Genomic DNA, 24,682 nt, shown 5'->3' with positions numbered 1-24,682 from the left:
GTACATTCCTGGGAAAAGTACTTGGGCAATGAAAGTTTTTAATTTTCTGTTTGTGTGCAGGTATATGTGTGCAGGTATATGTGTGCAGCACTGATGCACACTGAAATCCCTGCACCCAAGTAGTATAGTTCATTCATCAAGAAGTTGAAAACAATTCAAGTTACCTTCCCTCCATTAGGAATGTGGATGCACTTAACGACTGTGATACGACTTTCAAAATCATGGAGAACAGCAATCAGTTGTCCTTTTCAAGAGTCTTGAACTAATTGTGACAGAAACCGAACAACAGGGGACTGACGTCTACGACATGCACTGATACTATGATATAGTGCATGGATAATGGCTAGGCACTAGCCAAAATCTAGATTTATTTAATAAAACCTGAAAGAAAAGGATGACTGATGGCTGTGCTCCATCATTTTGAAAGCCAAAACAATTAGCACAGCCCATTGATGAAGTATTGTCATGTGGTAATTTGTTTTCTGCATTTGATGAACAAAGCTGCAACAATCCATGCAATGTACAACAACAATGTACCATTATATGATGTGGGATAGGTGGCATAGATGTTTCCAGTGTGATCAAATAAGTCTGGAGAAGTCCTGGTGCTCAGTGACCAGCATATCACAACTGAGGTCATAGTGGCAAAAGTGGAAACTAGTCATGAAACAATTTTTAGCACAATATTCTGAACATAAGGGTTTCCACCCACCGGGTTCCACGACTCCTCACACCCATGTGTGAAGTCTGCACTGAGGCTGCAGCTTTGATATGTCAATCTAGATGACTTCAGCAATCTAATTACAATAAACATAGCATACTATCAAAATCTCCTCAAAAGGCTATAGGAAGAGCATGTGGAGACTGCCCAAGGGGTAGTTTTTGCTCCATGATCATGCCTCTGCTCATTCTGCTTCTTTTGGAATGAGAACAAGATGACATTTTTTGAACAGCCAAAATGCAGATTTCTACAACCAAGGTCTGCACCAAGTCATCTGTCACTGGGAAAAATGAGTTGAACTGAAGGGTGAACATATAGAGAAGGACTAACACTATCACAGCTTAATTTTTTTGAGTATATAATTACAGCTTTACAACTATTTCTGTCAATAGCATTAACAATATTGTGAGAAGGAAAGTGGCTATTCACCATATATCGGAGATGCTGAGTTGCAGATAGGCACAACAAAAAGACACTCACAATTAAGGCCTTCGTCAACAACACACACACACACACACACACACACACACACAAAAGGCGCGGGTCCACAAACGCAGCTAACACACATGATTGCAGTCTTAGGCAACCAAAACCACACTGCGAGCAGCATCACCAGTTCATGATGGGAGTGGCGACTGGGTGGGGGTAAGGAAGAGGCTAGGGTGGCGGGGGTGGAAGGATAGTATGGTGGGGGTGGCGGACAGTGAAGTGCTGCAGGTTAGACATAGGGCAGGGGAGAGGTGGGGGGAGGGGAGGGGTAAGTAGTGGAAAAGGAGAGAAATAAAAAAGACTGCGTGTGGTAGTGGAATGACAGCTGTGTAGTGCTGGAATGGGAACAGGGAAGGGGCTGGATGGGTGAGAACAGTGACTAACGAAGGTTGAGGCCAGGAGGGTTATGAGAACGTAGGATGTATTGCATGGAAAGTTCCCACCTGTGCAATTTAGAAAAGCTGGTGTTGGTGGGAAGGATCCATACAGGCTGTGAAGCAGTCATTGAAATGAAGGATATCATGTATGGCACAGGCTGTGAAGCAGTCATTGAAATGAAGGATATCATGTATGGCACAAGCTGTGAAGCAGTCATTGAAATGAAGGACATCATGTTTGGCAGCGTGATCAGTGACAGAGTGGTCACTAGTTTCTTGGCCACAGTTTGTCGGTGGCCTTTCATGTGGACAGACAGCTTGTTGGTTGTCATGCTTACATAGAATGCAGCACAGTGGTTGCAGCTTAGCTTGTAGACTTCATGACTGGTTTCACAGGTGGCCCTACCTTTGATGGGATAGATGATGTTAGTGACTTGGAAATAAGTCTCTTTATTTAGGGAGACAGTACAGACCCTTACCTGCAATACATCCTATGTTCCCATAACCCTCCTGGCCTCTACCTTCATTAGTCACTGTCCTCACCCATCCAGCCCCTTCCCTGTTCCCATTCCAGCACTTCACAGTCGTCATTCCACTACCACACCCAGTCTTTTTATCTCTCTCCTTTGCCGCTACTTCCCCCTCCCTACCTCTCACCTGCCCTCCGTCTAACCTGCAGCGCTTCACTGTCCACCACCCCCACCATACTATCCTTCCCCCTCACCACCCCAGCCTCCTCCTTACCCCAACCCAGTCGCCACTCCCATCGTCAACTGGTGCTGCTGCTCGCGGTATGGTTTTAGTTGCCTGAGACTGCAGTCGTGTGAGGGTGTGTATATATATGTGTGTGTGTGTGTGTGTGTGTGTGTGTGTGTGTGTGTGTGTGTGTGTGTGTGTGGAGGGGGGGTGGTGTATTGTTGACGAAGGCCTTAATGGCTGAATGCTTTAATTGTGATAGTGTTTTTGTTGTGCCTATCTGTGACTCAGCATCTCCACTACATGGTGAGTAGCAACTTTCCTTCTCGCAATATTGTTACATTCCATCCTTGATTTTCCTTTGTTTGTTTTTAGTCTGGCAATAGCAGTGTTACACAAAAGCAGCAGCAACAGTAAATACAGATGGAAACCAAGTGTCAATTATTTTATCAGGAAAAAAGAGTTAATTTATTACAGTGTTAGAGAGTGAAAAACATAAAATGTCTGCATTCGAGGAAGTCAAGATCTGTACCACGATTTCCTTGAAAAATTTTAGGGCACAGTTGTAGAAAAAGGTGAAAGTACAGGTTACTCTGAGTTGCATTACATGGACTTTTTTTTATGCAAGTGTGTTAAACTGGAGTTTCAGTAAATCTATAAAATGTACTGTATAAGAAGAATATTAATGTGTTTGACTAAAACACCCTCAAAAATTTTAAATTATTGTCAAGCATATGCATGTACTTACATGAAACTGAAATTAATGTTCTATGATTTACAATGTATGGAAATAAGGCTGTGTGTGAAAGTTATAAGTTTGAAGTTGCAGTCATTTGCAAGAGTGCTAAATCATTAGGAAGAGATACACTATGCATGTATATGATGTGTGATACCATAAATACATTTGTTGCAGTTGTGTAAGGAACTCTGCAATTAATCAGATGATAATAATAACAATTTAGATGTAACGATTTAGAAATAATAATAACGATTTAGAAAAAATATCTGAATGGTGCGAAAAGGGGCAGCTGACCCTAAATAAAGAAAAGTGTGAGGTCATCCACATGTGTGCTAAAAGGAACTCGTTAAACTTCGGTTACACGATAAATCAGTCTAATCTAAAAGCCGTAAATTCAACTAAATACGTAGGTATTACAATTACGAACAACTTAAATTGGAAAGAACACACAGAAAATGTTGTGGGGGAGGCAAACCAAAGGCTGTGTTTTACTGGCAGGACACTTAGAAAATGTAACTGACCTACTAAGGAGACTGCCTACACTACGCTTGTCCGTCCTCTTTTAGAATACTGCTGCACGGTGTAGGATCTTTACCAGATAGGACTGGCGGAGTACATCGAAAAAGTTCAAAGAAAGGCAGCACATTTTGTATTATCGCAAAATATGGGAGAGAGTGTCACAGAAAGGATGCAGGATTTGGACTGGAAATTATTAAAAGAAAGGCGTTTTTCATGTTGACGGAATCTTCTCACGAAATTCCAATCACCAACTTTCTCCTCCGAATGCGAAAATATTTTGTTGACACTGACCTATATAGGGAGAAATGATCACCACAATAAAATAAGGGAAATCAGAGCTCGTACGGAAAGATATAGGTGTTCATTCTTTCCGCGCGCTATACGAGATTGGAATAATAGAGAATTGTGAAGGTGGTTCGATGCAGCCTCTGCTAGGCACTTAAATGTGATTTGCAGAGTATCCATGTAGATGTAGAATAATAGGAAAGTAGAATAATGTTACCCATTCTGCATAGTGTAGCATATCTAACACTAGTCTGTCCTCCTTTCTTATGCTTGCAAGCGTTTTCTACTGCCCTCTTCCCTCACTGTTTCTTCACGGTACCTCATTTCATACTTTATCCATCCACTTTCTTTTTAACATTCTGATATAGGATCATTCTCCAGATTTCCAATCACATGCTTGGCTTTCATATAACACTGTGCTTCAAATATGTACTTTGAGAAATTTCTTTTTCAGTTGCAAGTCAATCTTTCATATAATCAGAGATTTCCTACCAAATTTGTGTCTCAGATCTTGCAGGCTTCTACTAAATTGTGAAATCTTGTTTTCTAGATAGGAGAACACTTCCACTATAAGTGCTCCTCCTATTGTAACTTCCAAAATTTGGTGTTCAACATTCTGCCATAATCCCCACTACTCTTCGTCACTGTCACCTTAAATTTGTTAATAGTTTACCCATATTATCATTCTGCCCATTATGTTTATCAGTAGCCCGAAACTTTCCTTACTTTTGGTCACATGGGTTATTTTGTCTACGGGCTTTAGCATTGTTACCCATATTCCTTGTACTTTTCTTCCTTCCCTGTAAACTACATTCACTTCCAGCAGTGCTTCTTCAATATATGAATCAAACAATGTCAATAAGCTGCAACAATATCTCAAATTCCTGTTAACAATGTGGCAGCCCTTTGCCACACTCAGGTTTTAGTAGTTCCATACATTCCTCACTTGCTAAGGCCATCTACTACAGCAGTGAGTTTTTGTCTTCGCGCACTTACTTTTACGCAAGCTGCCAATTCTGCCACGCAACTGGATGCCCATCTACTATGGTCGCTGGCTACCCATACAGAACAATAGTTCTATTTATTTCCTCTCTCAGAGGTCACAGTTCGTAGTAATCACTGAGTAAAACAGATGTGATTTGTGGCATTTCCCAAGGAAATGTTATAGGTCTTCTGCTGTTCCTTAGCTATATAAACAATTCAGGAGGTGATCTGAGCAGCCATTTTAGGTTGTTGCTAGATGATGCTGTCTTTTATCATCTAGTAAAGTCATCAGAAGATCAAAACAATATCTGCATGGTGCAAAAATTGGTAATTGAACCTAAATATCAAGAAGTGTGAGGACATCCACATGAGTGCTAAAAGAACTCCGTTAAACTTCGGTTACACAATAAATCAATCAAATCTAAAGGCCATAAATTTAACTGTATACCTTGGAATTACAGTTACAAATAACATAAATCCGAAAGAACACATAGGAAATGTTGCGGGGAAGGCGAAGCAAGACTGTGATTTATTGGCAGAACACTTATAAGCTGCAACAGATTTACTAAAGAGACTGCCTACACTACACTTGTCCATCCTCGAGTACTGCTGCGCTGTGTGGGATCCTTACCAGATAGGATTAATGGAGTACATCGAGGAAGTTCAAAGAAGAGCAGCATGTTTTGTATTATCGAGAAATAGGGGAGTGTGTGCCATGGACATGATACAGGATTTGGGGTAGACATCATTATAACGAAGGCGTTTCTCATTACGATGGGAACTTCTCAAGAAATTTCAATCACCAACATTCTCCTCCGAATGGAAAAATATTTTGTTGATGCAACCTATATAGGGAGAAACATTCATCATCATCATCATCATAAAATAAGGGAAATCAAAGCTTGCATGGAAAGATATAAGTGTTCATTTTTTCTGCACATTGTTCAAGACTGGAATAATAGAGAATTATTGTGAAGGTAGTTTGATAAACCCTCTGCCAGGCTCTTATGTGTGATTTGCAGAGTACCCATGAAGATGAGGATGTAGATGTGATGCAGGTCCTTGGCGTCATCTCATCACCTCCAGCCAACAACTGCTACAAGATACTCCATTGCTGCAACTCAAGTTTTCCAAAATGCAGCACATGTAGGTCCTCCTTTCCCTCTAGCAGTGCGCAGACTGTCGACCCTTCCAATTCCTGTGCCACCTCTGAAACCTAACGGAGTCCTGTACAACATCTGGCAGACTCGCCCCCCCAGACACAATACAGACAGCTGTGGAGTCGCAAGCCAACCTCTTCCTCAATGATGCCGCCAGCCTTGCCAACAGGGAGCACCAGAAACTGACCTCCCTGCCATCAACACTGAATGCCAACCTCACCCCCCACCTGGCTGTCATTCTGCCAGCCACACCGCTATGAGCTCCTCCACGTCACTCGACGTGCGGCTAATGACGTCACCAGCTACTCCCCACCCCAAAGGCCCACAGCACAGCACCCAGCAACTGGGAGTATATGACATCTTCGCCTGCCTCAGCAACACTGCAAGTGGCTGTGACCTCCCTCAATTCTGTCTGCCATCGGCCGCGCAGTCCCAGCCAACAGTGCAATGACCACTACCACCACTGCAGCTCCAGCCAACCTGCTGAGGCCTCTTGAAACTCGACCGGTCTCTGCTGTTACTATGAGCACTTCGGGCCATTCGCTATGAACTGCAGGGAGCTGTGCTCCTGATACCCAAACTCCAACAGGTGGCAGGATTATATGCACCCAGCTGCTGTTCAGTCTCTAAGCCCCTATTCATCTGTGATGCTCACTCCGTTCCTGATCAACATCAGCTCTGCGTTGGCCATCTTTCCATAATGGCTCGTACGCGACCCTGGCACTGCCTTAGCCACCCTTCTGATGCCAGTGAATAAGTGTGCCACCACCACCTCCTATGGCATACATCATCGGCCTACAATGGGATTCCACTGGATCTTCACTGTCGCTAACATAATGGACCCCATTATGAGAGTGGACTTCATCTAGCACAACTGACTGCTTCCCAGATGTCAGGCTTCGCTTTGCCCACATTCATGTGGACATTGTTGGCCTTCTACCTTCCTATAACTACTATTGCTGCTTCTGCTACCTCTTCACCGTAGTGGATAGGTTCATCCCCTGGCCTGAGGCAACATTCTGTCCGACCTCTGCATGCCTGATCTGTACCTGACATCCAGCTCCATGCTGTCACCAACTGCATGAGGGAATGGCTCCACAGTATCTTAAAGGCCTCCCTTGCCTGCCGCAACAACAGACGGACCGCTTCTTGGCCTCCTCGTCGCTCACAAAGCAGACCATGAGACATCAGCCAATGACTTTGTTTACAACTAGCTACTTGCCATGCCAGGCAACTTCCTAGAACCCACCAATCTGCCTACAGAAGACGTCATCCCTGAGTTCATCAATCACCCCTCCCCAGCACCACAGTGAACGCAGGGTATTAATTCATGATGACTACAAGCCATGCACTCATGTTATGCTGCGCACTGAAGTTCACAAGCCCCTGCATTGCCCGCACTACTCCAGCTCCCCACCAGCATTTTGATCGCTAGGCTGAAGCCCGCCTATATGCTGTCTGATCTCTCATTGAACTACTGTCTTCACTGAAACACCACAACACTGACACCGCTGCCAACACCACGGTATTTGATAGAGCCAGTGCCACCAAAAACACAGTGCCAAGCAGCCTGCCATTGTAGCCCGAGATGCCAGCCTACCACGGTATGGCTGGCAACACTGCAGGGAACATACCATGCTACGCTGGTACTGCCCCTTACCCACCAGCAGTCGGCATACAGGGCCTACATCCCACAATGTCTACAATGCTCATACACCGGCCCCTCTACCTCTCCAGCAACCTACACCTGATGCGTTCAACAGCTGGTCATGCCCCCAATGTCGCATTGCAGCCTCTACCACTTCCACAGCACCATTATTTCACACGTTCCCAGCACCACACCCTGGACCTGCTACCACCCACTCTCATGTTAGAAACACTGCTAATTACTGCTCGCAGCACCCGCTGTATGCAGTTTCGAGTGTCAAATGTGGCCACTATGCTGTCAGGCCCTCCTCACTGCCATCTGGCAGTGCTGATGCATCCTTACCTCTGCAGCACCACACTGGCAACCAAGCTCAGTGCCTGCCCACTCCTGTTCGTACAGCCCTAGACACAGTCACGCCAACCCAGCTCAGCACACATCCTGCGCACACGTTGCTGGTACTGCACTGTCACGCAACAGATCAGCACTACTGAAGCTGGCTTCCCTGCCCTCCTCACAACCAGTGCTCTGATGTCCGGCCCCGGCCTATCTTGCATGACCGACAAACACAGTGTCGATGCCACTGCCCGTGGCCTCAATGTTGGAACATAACGACCATCCACTGATACCAGCCTTTGTCACCTCGCTCTCACGGAATGGGAGAGGGGGTGAGGTGGGCTGACGGGGGGAGTTGGGGGGGGGGGGGGGCATGTTGGAGGGGGCATCTCCTAGGGCAGCAGGTTTCTGCTTTTGTGTGCTTATTTCCATCCCAAGCTGTCATTTCTGCTGTAAGATCGGATGCCCGCTGGTACAGGACAATACGTGTGTTTGTAGTGAGGCTTCCACCAACCTAGGTTTGCCGTCAGTCTCTGTCTTCTCCTCACAGCATCAATGTCAACTTTGGCCCTGCGCTTGCTCCATGATGGACTTGCCACTTGGTGATGTGCTTTATACCAATATGCTTAGCATGACATTTTAGTTTTTTCAACTAGCAATAATTGCACCTCGGATAAACCTCATTGACTATGATATTGCCACTGTGCAGACTCACTTGCACCACACTTTCTCTATGCCCGCTACTAAGCCCAGTTTGTAAACCAGTGTTTAGCACTGCAAGCCATCCTACGGATGAGTGGTAGTGCCCACCTGAATACTGCCTACACTTTGCCTGTCACTGCCAGCGTGCACGTGTATTAACCATGTGCCTTTGGTTCGGATCTTGTCCAGATGATTTTTCTCTGCACAATATGCTTCATTAATCACGATGTGTCAGCAAAATTCGGTGTCGTGCTGGCGATACTCGGAAAAGAGGTAGTGACTTTCTTTGGTGTCCGCTATTCCTACAGTCCCACGCATTTGTCTAGTCCCATCACACTGGCAAATGATTTTCTCCAATACCTATCAATTTTAAGGTCATTTCAGATTCGTCTTCCTTAGTAGTAGTTTAGTCATTCAATAAACAAGTTGTTTCTTTACCACGAGTGGACATTTACCTCTTTTTGGTACTTATAATGCCTTATTTTGCAATTTCGTAATTAATCTCTTAAGTTAGGTAGTGAAACATACCTACAAAATTAACTTTTCTGTCTTGATCACTCACTTTTACTACTCTCATTTAGTTTTCATAGACTGCTGATTAGGCTTTCTTACAAAGTCTTTAACTGCCTTTATTGCAGAATATCCACATCTTACTTCACCTAGCATTACCAAAAATCTCTCTCTGGATTCTCAGGTTGATCATCAATACTGTTGATACCACTTATATAAAATAATATGTAGCCTACACATAGAATCTTTATGTTACACGCAATCAACCATTTCCCTTAAAACTCAAAATCCTGAGATAACCTGTAATACCTATTGTAGATGTGGTGCTATCCGTTATCATGTGAACAGAAATAAGAATTAGATTTGTCACTTCTGTACTGCCCTAGCCTTTTTACTGGATTTATGAGATTATAGATCTGAAATTGCAAGATCTCCAGCAAGGGGGTTATGCCATGGCAATCCAGTCTCCTGACAGATATGCCACATCTACTCCCCCTTTAGTCATACGATTTGAGCTACATTTCTGGTAATTTTTCATTGTCTGTATCACTATTCTTAACTGAATTTAGTGCTTAGCTTTCAAATACTGTGAGCAGTGGAGCAGTACATACATATTTAGAAAAGTTTTAAACATCAATATTACAGCTTGAAATTGGTAGAAAAGTGCATCTAAACACTGTCACATCCAAAAGACTATCATTAAATTCTTGTCTATTAGAATAAAATAGGTACTTACTTAGTGTAACTGGCATGCCCGTACAGCTACAAGCTGTAGCAGAATAAAGATTGGTGACAGCACTTCAGAAAAATCTAGACCGCCACCTCCTTGATCAATGCTTTGCAGCTTTTTGCATAGTAAAAATTTAAACACGAACAGCAAAAGCAGTAGTGTTAGGCTCCATGTCGCGCGCATTAATGCTGCCTGAAAACATTTTTCTTTCTATATATCCCCATGTTACATACAATATGAGATGCATTCAATAATCATATGGTTTTGATAATGTTAGTAGTAAACGCAGAACAATGTACCAATAATTTTGCAAGTGATAGACTTCTGTTCATTTTAGCACACAGTGACAGAACAAACATATGTATTATTTTGGATCAACAGAATAAATAAAAATCAAGTAAGTTATACCGAAGTTTAGAAATGGAAGTGAATTGGGATGATGTTACAGGCCAAAGTACATGATGAAGTGCAGGAAGGAGGTGGAGGAGCAGAAGAAAATCCACGGGGGAGGGGAGTGTAGGATAGTATGACAACACACTTAGGATGTGAGAAATAAGATAATATTATCTGTTACAAGATCTCTGTTTCAACAAATACCAGCAGGGACTTTTCTACTACCCTGAAATAACTGAGGACATGTCCTACAAGATAATTTGGTAGTGTAATTAAGAGTGAAGCTTATCTTTATTGGACTTTATATGAGCAGCAATGATTAAAAAGAGTGGTAGCAATTCTGTAATAAGATTTACTGATGGAGTGCTTAAGACTAATCAAGTACATAACACATCAGAAGAGGATGAAGATCACTAAAAAAATATTCTGCAGCCAAAAACATGGGATACATTTTGAGGCATGGATTTATGTTCTGGTGCAGCTTTCACCAGGTTTAATTCCATGAAACTTTTGTGTTCTGTCACATTAGGTTTGTCCTTCCATCAAATGAAGAATTATATTCAAGGCTAATCTAATGTGGCTTGAGAAGTTAACCTCACACATTATTTGTTCACTGATTGAAAAATGCACTATACTGAAAGAGATATACATTGGAAAATGAAAATTCTTCATAATACCTGCCTGAATTATTCAAGTTTTGGCCAATAGCTTTCTAATTTACATCAGTAGATAAATGACAGATATGATGTGCAAATTAAATTTGTTGGAGTATATAACTTATCAAACTTCTTTTGTGAGAGGGTGGTTTTAAAAAGATATCAATATGGGGTGACTGAGGTAACTTCAAAGATTATCTTTTACATCTGGCACCCTGCAGTACGAAAAAATTGCAAAGATACCGTATTAATAATGATGGTTGAAGTAAGTTGCTTTTTGATGGTAGTTTATTTTATTGGACAAGTTTTGTGCTTTTGCCCATCTTCGGAAGTATCTTACATGTAGTGCTTTTTAGCAGGTTCCAAAGATGATTTATCATAATAATTCTATAATAATATGCTTCTATGATTTAAACTGGGTATTTACAATTAATGAGCAGCTACTCAGGCAGGCCCAGTTTGAGCTGTAATTATGGTATGGCAGCGAAAATTGGTAGATATGCTAATGTATTAATTTGGAACACATTTACGCTGAAAAACAAATTCCAGTCGTGGCCACCAGGTGCAAATTTGCCGCTGTACACTGTTTGTTTGATGGTATGACATCCATGCTGTCATTTGACAAGCCATAATATGAGTGAACGGTATGGCTACTGAGAAGACAGACCAAGCACTTTTACACTTTTAGTGAAACTATGTTATGTGAACAGCAGCAAATACAGTGCAGCACAGAGAGTATCAGTGTTCGAAAGGCATGAGGAGACAGGTAATGTTATTAAATGGTGTAAAGAAGATGATGACGAAATTAAAAAACAAAGGTGAGCTTGGTGAGGCATCTGAAAGAGGAAAGCAGCCTCTACCAGTGGAAATTATTGACAAGGATGCTGTTGCCGTAACTGACCATGCAGCATGTGCCCTGATTAGTGCTAGGGCTCATGCAGTGTTAAGAGAACTGTCCATCCTATGGTCAACAGTACGGAAAGATCCGGATGTCACAGCAAGTGGAACTTAATGATCCACAGTACTGGCCTGACTTTGCTCTTCTGTTTCTGGCATGGATTGAAGTTTATGATATTTGGCCGGGCAATATTCTACAAATGAGACACATTTTACACAACAGTGTGTAGTAGAACTGCCAAATTTTGCATACTGTTAAACCACTTGTAGTGCACAAAGAATCATTGCACTCATCATACGTTGCTATGAGGAATGGATGTAACATCTCTATTCTCAGTCCATTCTTCTTTGAAGAGAATACAACCAGAGGGCCTGTCAAATATACCATGACATCTGTACATTATTGAGGCTTCTTTGTACAGCATGTGATTTCTGGTTTGGAAGAGTGCAACTGTGTGGAAACTACTGTTTTATTTCAAGATGGGTCAATACCTCATGTCGCTTGCCCAGTGAAAGATCAACTTTCCAGGAACACATTATCTTCAGAGGTACGGCCTGCAAGATTGCCAGATTTGAATCCATGAGACTTCTGGCTCTGGGGATATCTAAAAGAACATGTTTACCAGGGACACGTTCAGTCTCTGCCTGATCTGAAGGCCAGTTTACAGGAATCTGTTGCTCAGAATTCACAGAAACCGCTGTGAGCAACTGTTGATCATTTTGTTTAACAAATATGTCATACTGTCAATGCTCATATTGAACAAACTGAGTAAGCAGTGGTAGTAATAAAATCAACATTATGCCTTCCTTATTTGTCTTTAACTTTTCTGCCCACGTCCCATTCCTAATACATTACATGTGGGAAACATCCCTACACATCTTTCTTGCATTCGCAGAGCCTGATTTACACCTGGTGGCCAAAACTGGAATTGGTTTGGTATTAATGTATTAGAATGTCTAACAAGTTTCATTGCCATATGATAATTATAGCCCACACTGGACCTTTGTGAGTAGCTTTAATTATAACTACTCTGTATTTGCAATCGGCATAATGTATCTCCAAGAGAATATGTGATTGGCAGTTGGAATTGCCACTGGCAACTACATATTTTTGTAAGAATTTATCATGCTGATTGCTTCTACATGCATATGCAAATCATACAACCACATTATTATATGATTGTTAGAAAACTTTGTTTTCGACATCCACAAAAATTGTAGTATATACAAGGTACCACTGATGACGGGCGAATGCCAGAACAAGTCCAATAAAATAAACTATCATCAAGAAACTACTTACATCAAATACATAATTAACAATAGGATATATTTGTAACTGTTACTTTATAAATGCTAGAATATAATATGGACAAATTAAAAAGTCTACTCACCATGTGGCAACGAGAGGAAATGCACATAAAAGATATTGAAACGAGCATGCTTTCAAAGCCTGTGTCTCCTCCTTCCGGCAAAAGGTTTGAAGAGAATGTAAGAGGAATGAAGGAAAAGGACTGGAGAGGTTTAGGAAAGTGTCTGCACTTCTCATCCTGTACAGTAAGTCTACACTGAATTGGAGTTATGGCTGACATTTCTGAAACTCTTCCCCTTTACTAAATCTCACCAGTTTTTTTGCCTTCATCCCTCTTCCTTTACCTTCAACCCTTCTGCCAGATGAAGGAGCCATTGGCTCAGAAAATTTGCATATTTTCATATCTTTTGTGTGTGTTTCCTCCTCGTTTCTTTATCCATACATATTCTATTTTGTTTTCAAGAACCGATTATTTTCGTTGATAAGTCTTGATGAGGCTTACATCCTTCAGCAGAAGAGTGAACTAAACAAGCATACATCATATCTAGTAAGCACAACCATGAGCGTAAATAGCATGGCGGGGCATGCTGAATTATATCAATGTGTTGACAGTAACAAAGGTAGACCGAATATTTAACAATGGGATAATATGGATGTCACAAGAATATGTTACATTTAGCATCACACAACAGGTTTTTTTGATAACACTCGTCATCCAAAGTGCTGGGAGCAGATGAAATGGGTAATACATAATTATCCTACAAATACATACTTATGTTTCTTCAACTTTTCCCGGTGGATAGAATATTCCATCATCTTTCGGGCAAGCATCTCAGACACCATTATTTCTTCTTCCATATAGCCTCTTCAATGTGAGTTGCTGGCAGAACTTAAATACTTGACACAATACTGTGGAGTAAATGCATGCCCATTGTAGGAATCATCATACTTTCTGTCTCTGCTCACTCATGAAATTCGAAGGGCAGTAGATAACAGATGTCATGTTTCTTGATTTCCAGAAAGTCTTCAATATAGATCTGTAGTGTCTCCTAGAAATTAACTATATGCAAACTATATATCCAAAGAATACAATGAAACAAGGCTGGGATGGTTGTGCACAATTTACAACATGAGTCATTACCGAAAATCATCACTCTTTGTGCTGATGACAAAAAAGTCTGATTAGATATGCAATTGGAATAAAGATATCCTACCAGACAGAACTTTGTACATCATTCTTAATGAGGCCTCAACATCAGAAATGAAAGCAGTGTGCAGTTTGGAAGTGTAATGATAGGAGTGCAACTGTTCATGACCTATGTACATGGGTGTGCAAAACTCTAGGATGAAAGTAAGTTACACATTATATGTTACTGCCAAGTTGACAACTTAGTACTTCTCACATAGCAGTATTACGTTTGTTTTGACTTTATTCAGCTATTCAATTTTTAATGCAAGAAGAAATGCAACTGAACAAAAATTCACAATTACCAAACAATGGAAAATCCAGCACGGAATCTGACAATATTAGGGAAAGGATAGGTGTTACTCACCATATGGCAGAGATGGTGAGTTGCAGATAGACACAACAAGAAACTGCCAGAAAGTGAGCTTTTGGCCAACAAGGCCTTTGTCGAAATTATACCCCACACACACACACACACACACACACACACACACACACACACACACACACACACACATTTATACAAATGCAACTCACACACGTGACCACAGTTTCCGACTGCTGAAGCCAGACTGCGAACAGCAGCACATGATGGGAGAAGCAAGCGAGTGATCAGAGTAAGCAGGAGGCTGGGGCGGAGAGGGAGAGCGATAGCAGGGTAGGGGTAGCAGATGGTGAAGTGCTGCTTGTGGGAGTTTTCAGGAACGAGGTGGAGAGAGGGTTGGGCAGCTAGGTACATGGAGGATGGAGGTGGGGGGGGGGGGGGGGGATTAGCGGGAAAGGAAAGAAGTAAAAAGGCTGAGCGTGTGTTAGTGGGACAGAGGGCTGCACAGTTTTGGAACTGGAAAATGGAAGAGGCTAGATGGGTAAGGACAATGACTAACGAAGGTTGAGGCCAGGAGGGTTACGGAACTATAGGATACATTGCAGGGAGAGTTCTCACCTGTGCAATTCAGAAAAGCTGGTGTTGGTGGGAAGGACTCATCCCTTTACTCTCCCACAAGCAGCACTTTACTGTCCACTACCCCTACCCTGTTATCCCTCCCCCTCTCCGCCCCAGCCTCCTCCTTACCCCCACCATCCAGTTGCCTCTCCCATCATGCACTACTGCTTGCAGTCTGCCTTCAGTTGCCCAAGAGAATGTGTAGCAACTATCCCTTTCATAATACTGTTACAATTTACAGTTACCTTTATACCTATGGCTAAATTATGCCTTTCGTGAAATAACTTTCAATAAACAAGTGGTTCAACTCACCTTATACATTCCTTCCAGGTACATGCGTATGAAGACAATTGTACAAAAATATGCGTTGAGGGCATCTGCAGTAAACAAAGGTGAGAAGACAATCCACCATGAACATTGCAGAGTACGGTCAATGTGCAGAGCTAGCAACAATGAAAAGACTAACACAGCATTCAACTGTATCCATAACTCAAAAATCGTAAGTCCTAGCCAACGAACTAATTCATCCAATGAGAAGAACATCACTACTCTGTTTATGTGTTAGCACCACTTAAAGCTATCCGAAACACACGAATGTGAACTGAAGAATTTTGACGAGTATTTGTTTCGTACTCAGCGTGGTCCTCCAATGGTTCCAGGTCATCTACAAATAAAATAAAAAATAAAATTAATTAATATATACAGAGAATCACTGACTGGTTACTTTACTAATTAAGGAGATCAACAAAAAGACATCACCACCTTTCCTGAATAGATGTTTAATTTTTCACAGGTAATATGTATAAAAACTGAAATAATTTTCATCGTTGCTATTATGAAGTGTCCTGAGTACAACGTTCTCCCTCTCAGATGTTCTCCCTGACAGACTAATAATGAAAGCTTACACACACTACCACATCATGGAAATGAACCATACATTCAAAACTTAAGATTTTGTGTTTAAATTAACTATAATGCCTTCCAAATAAATATGTCCTTTTAAATTTAAACAATAGCAACACCCTTCCACTTCATACATACTTTCAAAGCACATTATTTCTATTATCCCTCACACATTAATTCTACTGAGGAATCATACTATCATACACACTTCTCACTGATCATTACAAAACTTTTTAGTCATATTATTCCTAAAGAGCCAAGTCAGTATGATCCAACTCTTAATTTTATAGAAATTTAAAAACATTTTCCAATTATGGATACATTTTCAATACATTCCTCCAACTTTCTGTTATTTTTATTTCAATTCCTTGTGTCACAGTGTCTTAAAAAGTACATTACCATGCTTCTTCCACTGCACAACATGGATTATACATTTTTGTTTTCACATTGTGCAGTGGAGTACGTGGATCTACACAACATGAAAACAAAAATGTATTTTGACAGTGAAGTACAATGTACTAAAATCAAACAACTGTGCGTAGAAGAATGTTTGAAATTAAAGTAGAAAACAAAGTAACTGACAATTGAAAATGCTTTAAAATAAAGTGAAATGCATACGGTTTAAATGAGACTTGTATTACTGCCACAAATGCCTGTATGTATCCCATACTGCTTTAATAATGGAACTCCTGAATTCTATATTTTACTAATTATTGCACCTTGTGTCATAAAAAGTGGGACAAATACAAAAAAAATCATCTAATTTTAAATTTTTATGTTAAACATAAAGACACTTTTAAACAGTGTAAGTGCATGTTACATGTGAAGAACTCACCAGTGCGCAGTTAAATTTTGGAAAATTTGCCACGAAAGAAGTTGAAAATTGATAAACAAGCTAAACTTTAAGTATGCAACTGAAAAGGGAAAAAAATTGTGTGTGATATGAAAAAAAGAGATATTATGGAGCCCCAAGTGGCCCCTTGTGTTGCTTGGGCCTTATGCTGGCCCTGTTGACATCTTAATAGGATACCTGATACCTGACCACCCAGGATAAGAAAAAACAGAACTGAAATGGGTACTAATTAAATTTTGCTAATGGAGGTGGATGAGTGACAACTTGTTTCTACACATTTTTATGTAGGCAATTATAACTACAGTAGCATACTATTAGTTTGTCACAGCAGCTGACCAGATAGCAACAAGACATGTCATAACGGAAACAAGAAGAACAGAAAGAAATTTTGTTGCCAAATTTATCTCAAGGGCTGACAAAGGAATCAGCATTTCAAGAAAATCACCCCATAAGTTTGCAAAAAATTGTCTCTACTACTCTATCTTAATAATATGGTACAGAATGTCTAAGTGGTAAATCCAGATTTGAGAATGTTTCCTACCCAACTCAATCATCACCACACAAAAGCACCAAGATCACAAAACTGTGAAGATAGACTAGCTTCAGTTATACCACCAAATAAAAGGAATCTGTGACCTTGGTATGACCATGTTAAAAGGAGATTATGCTATTTGTATCACACTCTTTGGCAGATGGCGCACTGTCTCGTGGTACGAAGAAATTCATACAAACTTAGTAAGCAATGCAGCTCACTATATTAACAATTTTGCCCTGGTGATGAAACTTAGCATTCGAATTAAACCATTTGAACCAAAACAGGGAACAGAGGTTTAAAGAATAGGGTTTATACGCTTGTTTCAATGCAAAAGTTCTGGTCTGTCAAGGAGTATTTCAAAAGCATGGTGTACACCTAAAAAACTGAAAAAACAGTCCCTGTTGCAAATGCAAAATTGCAAGTCTACTGTTTGACCACAATGAACCTAAAATGCACACGGTGTCTGTAGCGAATGGCAAGATGCATGCCTTGCCCCAGCATTAGGACTGCCAAGGGGAGAGGAGCAGTGAGGGAAAGACAGTATCAACACCTGCCACAGTGCTGCCACCATTAGTCGTGTGTTACGGCTGTATGAAAACAGACGTCACATGTGGAAATATTGGCTGTGGTTGGAGACAAGTTACTATTACCCAACTAGTTTTAATTTTCTCCATAACTGGCAGCACAAGTAAAAATCGTCAACTTATAATAGTCAAACTGTAACCTGTTTTTGTCACCATGAAAACTCTACAGTAAAATTTGTCCTCACTATTTAGATGTAGTGGCCTTGCTATGTTTCAATTCAGAACAGCTAAAAGCAGAGGGAAGCTACAGCTGTTATATTTCAAGAGGACACACCACTCTTTCATGGTGATCGATTCACCTTGCATAAAATATTCCAGAAATGAAACAAGTGATCCATGTGGATCTCAGTGAACGGACTACTCAGCAGGATATTCTTATCAGAAAAAAACAAATCTGACATTCTACAGGTCAGAACGTAGAATGTTATTACTCTTAATTTGACTGATATGTTAGGGAATTTCAAAAGAGAAAGCTGAGGACAGATATAAAGGAAAGCTGAGAAGTTTAGTGGCAGGGTTATGGATCGAGAAGAGAGAAACACAATAATAGGTCTAATTATGAACAAGAGAGAAGTAACGCAGGCGAACTACTATGAATAGCACAGTGAACACATTTTCATAGCCCAGATAGAACCAAAGCCATACACACCACTGTGGAACATATACACACAGAGAGATAACTGGAATAGGGGACGAAATTTGATAGTAGGAAAAGGAAGAGAAGGAAAAATAGTAGAAGAACATGGACCGGAGTAAGTAATGAAAGGGGAAACCACTTATTATAATCTTGAATAGACCACAATTTAATCACTGCAAACATGTAAGTTTAAGAATCATAAAAACAAGTTGTCTACATGGAAAAGAACTAAAATGCCAGAAAATTTCAGATAGATTCTGTAATGGCGAGGTAGAGATTTTGAAACCAAATTTTAAACTGCCAAATCACTTTAGGGTCAGATGTGAACTCTGACCATAATTTATATTGGTCATGAATTGCAGATTAAAACTGAAGAAACAGTGGAAGGATAGGAATTAAGGAAATGGGACCAGGATAAATTGAAAGAACCAGACACTGATAAAAGTTTCAGAGAAATCATTAGGCAACAATTGACTAAGACAGGAGAAAGATATCTACAAGGCTAAGTGGAGTACAAACTTTGGAGGCCACATAAAAGAAAACAAAACAGAAAGATATAGAATAGATGACAAATGGGTAGTTTTGAATAATGAAATAGTGAAGGCACCAGAGAATTAAATAAACAAAAAGACACAGTGCATTATAAATCCATCAATAACATGTGAGATATTGAATTTACTTGACAAAAGGAAACATTATAAAAATGCAGCAAACAAACAGGCTACAGAAAATACAGATATCTAAAAAATAAGGTAGAGCAAAGTGCAAAACAGCAAAGCAGAAATGGATGAAGAAGAGGTAGTGGGCTTTAGAAGTATGCATGATGATATATACTGCAATATTGGTGTGATGAATGGCAACTAGCTCCAAATGATGAATGGCAACTAGTTCCAAATGTAGGAAAATGTAAGTTAATGTAGATGAGTAGGAAAGACAAATCTGTAATGTTCAAATACAGTGTTGTACAACGTACCATCTGCCACACACTATATGGTGGCCTGTGGAATGTGTGTGTGTGTGTGTGTGTGTGTGTGTGTGTGTGTGTGTGTGTGTGTGTGTGTGTGTGTGTGTGTGTGTGGCTTACGGGCACTCAACCGCAAGGTTATCAGTGCCCTTACACTCATTACAACATACAAATGTGGCTAAAATCTCAAAAATTGTTCCACATTCGTGCATTCAAATTGAGCACACATTCACTCTATCTCACATGCTCTAAAACAACAGAGGAAGAGTAAAAGTAGCTATACATGAGATTAAAACACAATTAAAATGACAAAGGGGTTAAAAGAACGGCACAGGCTATGGTATCAATAGTTATGATGCCACAGCGAAGGTGCAAGTTTGCAGGTTGGCACTATGACACCGACACATACTACAGCGCCCTCTAACCAGTGCTGTGCAGCTCTATGAGCGCCGCTATGGATTCAACCCATTTGATTCTGAGTAGACAACCAAGCAACATTGTTTCTATTTCATAGCGTGTGAGCTACTACACATTTCGCCTCTGTGAGCTTGAGACATCCGGCTTCACACATACGTGCTCCTCAATGTAAAGTTATGTATTCATCATTTTGCTAAAGTAAAGGTGATTTAAATTCACACTGCAGTACCGAGATTTTTACCTCACCTGCTCCTACTCACTTCCTACATTCGGCCTTCCTTTCAGTTTACAGGAGCAGACCCACGTGCCTCCTACCAGGCGGAATACAAAAAGTGGCAACGAGCAGGGACTAACAATTTTTTTTTCCTCTCCTATCATTTCTTTTTTTGCTCGGTACTGCTTTCTTTTCATGCTAGCCTCAGTGTAAGACTCATTTGTGTAAACCAGGGCTTCGCCACAGGAACAGGCTTCTCTGTCTGATCTTGTACGTTTTGAGGCTCAGCAAATGACACAGTTGCTTGTTGCCATAAATGGACTAGTCATACTACAAACTGCAGCTACTTCGGCGCCTCCAACGCCACCACCTGTACCAAGGCCGACAACGCCTCCAGCGCCGACATTTTGTGCCTTCAATCCTGACGTTGAACACTGGCCAGAATACATCGCCCAGCTCGAGAAATACTTCGTAGCATACAACATACCAGGTACAGGGCGGCTTGCCTTTTTCATTGCCAATGTGGGTGTTGTGCTATACCGTGTGCTCGTAAAACTGTTTCCCACCACTCGCCCAGAAACTAAAACTTATGACGAAGTGATTGACGCTTTGAACTCCCACTTCCGCGACAGTGTCAATGTGGTAACTGCACGCTACAAATTCTTTCACCTCTGGCGTGGCCCTACTCAGTCCAATAAATTACGGTTTGCGAACCTTCAGTGACTCACTTCTGATTGTGACTTTAATTGCTCATGTGGATGCTCGTATGCAGATATAATGATGAGAGACGCTATTACGCAGAATGTGGCGGATCACCGCATCCGCGAGCAAATCATCAAATTTAAAAACCCGTCTTTGCAGGAAGTAATGGACTTGCTAGACAGACAAGATACATTAGAATGGCTACTTCTGCGTTTGACGTGACCCTGGGTGTGTGTACTTTTAGCGCGGCACAACACATGCCCACCCACCCGGTCCCAGCATGGCCCGCCACGCTGTGTCGCTCACGCGTAAGTAAACGAGCTTCAAGCCTGGAACCCACTAAGATACCGAAATCTTGTCCGAATTGCTTTCGTGCCCACCCACGGGACAGTTGCCCATCCCATCAAGCATGGGACAGTTGCCCATCCTGTCAAGCAGAGTGATGTTTTTATATTAAGAAAGGACATGTGAAAGCTGTGTGTAGTATGAGAAACTCTACTTCCTGACATGTCTCCCGTTCGTGTGACTCGCATCGGCGTCACCCCAATGGAAACCACCGTGATCATGATTCACATTAGCCTATGGACGTTAATGCCATTTATTCAAAGCCTTCTGCTTCATGTGCTTCTACAGTTCGTCGTGTGAATCAAGTTTTGCCAGACACTTCCTCTCGCATTCAGCACGATGCAAGGAAATTTTTTGTGACATTGAACATGTGTGGACGTTCTGTTCGCATGCAGCTGGACACTGGTGCGTCAGTTTCTTTACTGAACAAACCAACGTATGATTTGCTTGATTCGCCCCCGCTTCATCGATCGCATTCCACGCTGACTGCATTTACTGGACAGGGTTGGTTGGGTTGTTTGTAGGAAGAGACCAAACTGTGAGGTCATTGGTCTCGGATCAAGGAAGGACGGGGAAGGAAGTCGGCCGTGCCCTTTCAGAGGAACCATCCCAGCATTTGCCTGGAGCGATTTAGGGAAATCACGGAAAACCTAAATCAGGATGGCCGGACGCAGGATTGAACCATTGTCCTCCCGAATGAGAGTCCAGTGAGCTAACCACTGCGCCACCTCGCTCGGTACTGGACAGGAAATCTCGGTGCTCGGTGTGTGTAGTTTGCAAGCCACTTATGATGCAATGACACGTACAGTGTCTTTTGATGTGCTCCGCTCTAGTGATACCACGAACATTTTTGGCATGGACACATTTGAACTTTTTGGCCTCACAATTCAGGACAATGTACTTTGCATCAACGCTAGTGACCATGCAGACAGTGTTGCCACACTATGCGATGATTTTGCTGACCTCTTTTCTGATGGCCTTGGTTGTGCCACAGATTTTGCAGCGCATGTTGTAGTTAAAGACAATGCCATGCCTATTTCCCAGCGTGCACGCCCGGTATCCCACACATTGTGTGACACCGTAGCTGCTGAACTTAAGCATTTGTAAGACAGTGGTGTCACTGAACCTGTTTCTGCTTCGCCATGGGCTTCGCCTATAGTGTGTGTGAAGAAACCAAATGGTTGTCTCCATATTTGTGCTGACACTAAGTCTACAGTAAATCCCCAGACAGTGGTAGCTATGTTTCCGTTACCACGTCCTGAAGACATTTTTGATAAGCTTGGTGCGGGAAAGTTCTTTTCCACGATTGACTTGCGGGACGCATACTTTCGGATTACGCTCGACGAACAGTCGCAGCACTATTTTGTGATCAACACCCACCTTGGTTTGTTCAAGTTTCACCACCTTCCATTCGGTTGTGCTTCGGCTCCTGCTATTTTTCAGTCTTATTTGCAGCAGTTGTGTGCCACAGTCCCTGATTGTTCCAATTATCTGGATGATATTGTTTTATCAGGTCACACCCCTGATAAACATTTGCAGAATTTGTGTGCCTTATTTACTGTACTTTTGCAGGCAGGACTAAAGTGTAACGGAGAAAAAGTGCACATTTTTTTCGAACCGAGATTAAGTATTTAGGACATATGATTACCAGACAGGGTATCCACCTCTCGCCGTCACATCTTAGTGTGATTAGATACTTGCCAGCACCCAGGAACTTCAAAGAACTTCAGCCTGTGTTGGGCAATATTACATATTATATCCAGTTTATAGCAAACGCAGCGCAGATTGCAGCGCCTTTACATCGCCTTCGGCGTAAGAACGTTCCTTTTGTTTGGTCTTCGGAATGTAACGCTGCTCTCCACAAGCTCAAATCTGCTTTGGTGAGTGATCGCTGTTTGATTCCTTTCGATCCCTCCAAACCAGTTGTTTTGGCTGTTGATGCATTTTCTCACGGCATCAGAGCGGTTCTCTTGCACCACATTAATTCTGTTGATCGCCCGATCGCTTTTGCGTCTTGCTCAATTCTGCCCAGCAAAACTATTCTCAAATCGAGAAAGAAGCTTTAGCTATTGTCTATGGAGTGACTAAGTTTCATGATTTTTTGTACAGTCGTAAGTTCTATTTGGTCTCCAACCATAAGCCTTTGACGTCGTCGTCCCACCCGTCAAAGCCAGTTCCGGCCTGTACTGCACAAAAGTTGCAACATTAGTCTTTGTTTCTGTCTAACTACAATTACAAAATCTTGTTTCGGCCTATGGCCCAGCATGGCGATGCTGATGCTTTGTCTCATCTGCCTGACGAAGTGTTTGATTCTTCCAAACTGTCCTGCATGTTTATTGATTCGCAAGATAAGGAATTAGCTGATGGTTTTCCAGTGGATTTTTGTCGCACTGCTGCCGCGACAGCCGCCGATGCTTCTTTGCAGATTCTTTTGCAGTATATTTGAATTCAATGGCCTCCATCTGCGACGCAGATTCGTGATCCAATAGTTCGACGTTACTTTGCGCAACGTCACAACTTGTCTGTACTAGAGTTGTGGCGATTCGTGAATGAGTCGTTCATTTGAACGACTCTAAATAAAGAATCGTAAGAATCGAATCGTGATACGGACGAATTGTCGTTCAAAAGAATCGTAAGAACGATTGTGTGTTTCCGAGTCGTGACGATTCCAAGTTCCAACGATTCATCGATTCTTAGTACGCTATGCTACGAAGGCAACTTCCCGAATCATGCCGAGTCGTGCCGAATGATTACGACCGCCAGATGGCAGTCAAGTGGAGGATGCGTGTGAACAAAGGAAGCTCGGAACGAACAAACGAAGTTCGTGGGCCGTAATATTACTCGTGAAAACCAAGCTGACACTTGGCGGTGGCTGACGGGAACGAGCGTAAAGGCATTTCCCATTTACTATCCCTATATAGTGCACATGCGCGGATTCGTATCATCCTACGTTTTTCTGTGCTCTTTCCAATTCCACAGCACCTTATATTTCACTTTAAAGCAACTGTCAGCCCTCACACACTGCAAATTTAGCTTAACTTTTGTTTCGTCGAAATACAAAGCATAGGTATTTTGCTTTTAATTTGTCTGAGAACTTGTTTCTGCCACTACTATTTATGTGAGAAGACGATATACTTCTAAAGTGTAGGATACAATCGTATACAGCGACATTACTACACTGCTAATTTGCTAATTCTGTTAGTTCCACCAGTCCTGCCACTAAATGGCTGTCGCACTAGACCAATATTACA

The 24,682-nt window shown here is 41.7% G+C and overlaps 1 protein-coding gene across 4 annotated transcripts in view; it reads right to left on the bottom strand.

The window, feature by feature from the left end:
* Window positions 1–24,682, bottom strand: part of LOC124805102 (transmembrane protein 203-like) — a 48,696-nt gene that overhangs the window by 3,230 nt on the left and 20,784 nt on the right. For 2 of the 4 annotated variants that reach the window (XM_047265550.1, XM_047265560.1), the window contains exon 5: window positions 15,719–15,941. In XM_047265550.1, the coding sequence (XP_047121506.1) occupies window positions 15,855–15,941 (87 nt within the window). In that variant the 3' untranslated portion in view covers window positions 15,719–15,854. Of the gene's footprint in view, window positions 1–9,899; window positions 10,086–15,589; window positions 15,942–24,682 lie in introns of those variants that run through there. The other 2 variants (XM_047265574.1, XM_047265567.1) reach the window with 2 other exon arrangements.

This window comes from Schistocerca piceifrons, chromosome 1 (genome assembly GCF_021461385.2).
Source record: "Schistocerca piceifrons isolate TAMUIC-IGC-003096 chromosome 1, iqSchPice1.1, whole genome shotgun sequence".
Lineage (NCBI taxonomy): Eukaryota > Metazoa > Arthropoda > Insecta > Orthoptera > Acrididae > Schistocerca > Schistocerca piceifrons.
This window is presented reverse-complemented; position numbering and strand designations above follow the sequence as displayed.